Raw genomic sequence first — 4,215 nt, 5'->3', positions numbered from 1 at the left:
TTTAGAATATCGATACAATATCGGGAAATGAAATATTGCGATATTTCAGTGTATCGATATTTTCTTACACCCCTAGTTGTAAGTGTACATGACAAAACCTTTAGACACAGATTATATATCAGACAATTGTATTTCTGTGTGAGATGATGGTTAAAACCTGTGCTGAGATTACGTTAAGAGATGGCTGTGATTTGGTTGTTTCTCCACTTGTCTTGTTGTCAGAAAGCTGATCTGAGCATCTTTTCCTGTCTGTTTATGGCTTTACTGTCATGAGCTGATGATTCACAACTCAACCTGTTTCTGTGACTCAGTCCATCTGCTGCCAGTTGCATCTAAAAGAAAAACAATACAAAATACTTTCAGACCATATTTACTGCCTGACCTTACAAAGAAAACAAACACCAGAGTGCAGGAGGTGTTAATATGCCTTTACAATCATACTCAAAGTCTGCTTTGAGGACAACTTTCAGCTATTACCACACCAGATTTTAAGTCTGTAAATTGGCCGAGGTTCCAACTGTGGCCATGGGGCAGAGGTCGAATAACGACATCTACAGAGGAGCAGGTACAGTCTAGTGGGAAGAGGAGGTAGAAGAGGAGGGAGTGAACTTAGCATTTCCTTACAGACAAGATGTAAAATCAATTTAAAGATAAGTTTTTCTGTATAATATGTTCACCTGCAAAATGATGGAAAATCCGTGTAATTTTGAACAATCTGTTCAACTTGATGTGTATGAAAATATTATTTTGTCTCTTAATTGAAAAGTATTCAAAGAAATCACTTGATTGGCTAACAGCTTGACCTGTGGTCCCCTCCCTCCTCTCAGGTGACAGGTGTGATCCTGCTGGCAGTGGGGTTATGGTGGAAGTTCATGTTGGGCCCCTACATGCTGCTGATCTCCAACAGCCCCTCCCAGGCACCGTACGCGCTCGCCGGCACTGGAGCTGCTATTGTGCTGTTCGGGCTGTTTGGCTGTTTTGCCACCTGCAGGGGGCGCCCCTGGATGCTGAAACTGGTAAGAGCTGTAGTCTGACTGGTGTCTTCTGAGTGGTGGGGAGACAGAAATGAAATTTATGTTTCACTACGCAGTCTCACCATGACCTCTAACCTCTCCTCAGTATGCTGTGTTTCTGTCTCTGGTCTTYGTGACTGAAGTCATCGGTGGGATCTCTGGGTTCATCTTTCGTCACGAGGTCAGAAGTATTCCAGATTTTTATCATTTTAACAGAAAAATGGTTTATTTGATGAAGTAAGAAATATCTGCGTTTCCAGATTAAAGGGACGTTTCTGACTTCGTACAACGAGGCGGTGATGAGATACGATGGACAAGATGACAGGAGTCTGGCTGTGGATGGTGTCCAGCGCAGAGTGAGTTCCAGATTGTTTACTTTAGACCCACAAATCTACGTTTCACCTCAAAGTGTCTCCTTACTTGTGCCATATTTTAGACACTAAAAAGCAAAATGATCCAGAATTTCAATTTGAACAGGGTTCTGTTCTTGGCCCCGTTGAGTTTCACATCTTTTATATCTTCTCGTCTCTAGCTCCTCGTTCTCAAACAATAAAAGTTCCAGTTTTATAGTACTCGGTGTATTTTTTACAATATGCTGTACAATTATGTCAGCATACTTTGGACTATTTTAGTTGTTAATATATTGAAACATTTAGCTCATTCAGAAGATGGATGCTGCGACTAATGTTTTTTTTTTGTAATTGTAATCATTTTTAAATTATTTTACTTTATTTGTGAATATTTTCTTGTAGAAATGCAGTGARGTCTCACTTTTCCATTAAAAGAACATCTTCTCAGTAAAATCTCTGCTGGCTGTCATGGTGTTGTTATAGTACTCTTCAGTGGTGGGCACAAGCACAAATCCGCTAATTACGGACCTAAATGTTTCATTTGCGCTTTAGCAGACTTACTAATTATTATAATTTGTAAGTGGATTTGTTCTTTCTAAAAATAAAATGCAGTACTGCTAATAACTAATTATCTACTAGTCATGATCATTATCATTAACAGCGGAAAGTAAGACTTTCAGTGAATCACAACACACCTGATCTATCCAACAGCACCCTTCCCAAATAAACACACATTGGGAAGGTATACATCCTTGCAGACTGTTGCAGTCGGCCATGGTTCTGATTTCCCATAATGCTTTGTGTCTGCTTACGTAGGAGGAAGGCAAAAGCAAAAACAGTAAACGTTTGTAATCCATACTAAAATTTTGTATGTATTGATTTATTTTACTTTACAATCGGAGCTCCTTTTTAAAAAAAATAAGTTTAAACACTGGAGCTCAAAAGCATTCAGCCAACGGTGTTAGAGACCCAGAGATAATTTAAAGATGTTATGCTGGTGAAGACTGACATCTCTTGGTCAACTGGAGCAAGTACATGGAAAGCTAAGGACCTAATCACCTTCTTAAAAGTGGGGGGGGGGGGGGTCACATTTTTTTAAAGGTCCTTTATTCTGCTTCAGCTGAAAAAAGTGGGGGTGAGGGGGGACAGAGGCCACAGATATTGGAAGTGGTGGGGGACATGTCCCACCCGGTGCCTATGGCGGTTACGCCCATGTGGAAAACGTTCTAATCCAAGTAGAAAAAAAATCAAAAAGAAAAAATATAAGTACCGGTAGGTCCTCTGGATGGGTTCTTCTTTAGTGAAACGATTCGTCTCTCCTTCAAGAGACGTCTTCAGTCTGATGAGTTTCAGGTGAACTGGAAAACTTTAAAATCCAATGGAAACATGAAAAACTTTAAAATCGAAGCTCTTATTTTGAAGGGAAGATACTAGTTTCCTGTTCCCCGTGCTTTCGTTTCCCATCAGTCCATCATGTACCCAGAATGCATCGCTTCAGTTTTCCAATAAACTGTTTTAAAATTACTTTATTGATGCTTCTTTAATGAAAAATCTACAACAAACAAAAGAAAAAGACAAAGAATCAGCTGAACTAACAATCCTCATCAACTTTTTAAAGAAGCAGTCCAACTAGCAAGCCTCAACAACTTTTTAATTTTTACACCATGAGCCAAAGTTCTGGTTCAGGAAATCAGATCCCCAGCAATTGGTGGTTGAAGGATTAAACTGTACATGGGTTTATACACTGCTRGTTGGCGGTTGCGTGCATATTGTACATGAATTGTTGGCTAATAAGTGTCAAATTGAACTTGTGCTTTAAAATTAGCTTCTGCTTTTTTTTCTATGACACAAGCAATTTTGAAGTTGTGGACCTACTAAATTTTTTCATAAGTGGTTTAGAAATTGCAGAGCTAATTTCTGGATTAGCWCTGCCCACTGCTGGCACTTTTAATATTTAGATGCTGTTCTGCTACCTTTAGCTAACCTTTTGCTACTTTAAGCATTTAGCTAGCACTTTGCTTGAGCCAGTATACTGAAGCTTTTTAATGCTTCAGTATATTGGCTTCATTTTTGTCTACTTATCCTATAGATAATAGCTACTGTTCTGAACATTTTAGCTAGTGTTTTGCTATTTTAGCTAAACTAACTCCTTTCAGGATTTTCAGAAGATTTCAGCAAAGTCATTCAGCAGTCACTGTGTTTTCTGTGAAAATGTAATTTCTCCTGCTGACAGGTGCTCCATGGAGTTTTATTTGCACATGTACAATGATACACAGATGATGCACTGATTTATATGAAGGGTTTTATTAAACAGAAACAGCCTTTAAACATTCTGAGTTTTTTATGTGTGTTTGTCTGTAGCTGCATTGCTGTGGAGTTTATAACTACACCAGCTGGTTGAGCAGTGTGTATTTTCCTGTTGGTGGGATTCCTGCCAGCTGTTGTGTCACTTTTGCCGACTGCAGCGGAGCYGACATGAAGAACGCAACTCTGGCTGCACGGAAAATCTACAGACAGGTCAGGAGGTCCCAGATAGTCAGTAGAGATGGTTAAATACATCACAATGTTCGAATAGTAAGAACATATAAAAAACAGCAATGACATCAGGCTGTGTGGAGCCCTCTCATGTTTAACTGTGTCAGCAGATTTACTTCTTAAATGGTTAGGGCTTCTGGGGACTGAAACTGTCATGCTGCGTTCACACCAAACACAATTTCAGCTTCAAAATTGCATCCAACGCTTCAAGTTGGACGCTTGTGCACTTTGAGGTCAGATGCAGGTCAGCTCTTGAAGCGCTCGCACGGCAAGAGCCTCCCCGCCCCTCCCTCCTCTGTCGGGCTCTGTTTAATGTC

General features: G+C 39.9%; 1 protein-coding gene across 1 annotated transcript in view; it reads left to right on the top strand.

Annotated features, from left to right (window-relative positions):
* LOC106531268 (tetraspanin-7) overlaps positions 1-4,215 on the top strand; it is a gene marked incomplete in the record, with an annotated part of 15,078 nt that overhangs the window by 7,391 nt on the left and 3,472 nt on the right. The window contains 4 exon segments of the mRNA XM_014027077.1: positions 828-1,016; positions 1,120-1,194; positions 1,274-1,369; positions 3,725-3,880. Coding sequence (XP_013882531.1) covers positions 828-1,016; positions 1,120-1,194; positions 1,274-1,369; positions 3,725-3,880 — 516 coding nt within the window.

Source organism: Austrofundulus limnaeus, unplaced genomic scaffold, assembly GCF_001266775.1.
Source record: "Austrofundulus limnaeus strain Quisiro unplaced genomic scaffold, Austrofundulus_limnaeus-1.0 Scaffold613, whole genome shotgun sequence".
Taxonomy (NCBI): Eukaryota; Metazoa; Chordata; class Actinopteri; order Cyprinodontiformes; family Rivulidae; genus Austrofundulus; species Austrofundulus limnaeus.
This window is presented reverse-complemented; position numbering and strand designations above follow the sequence as displayed.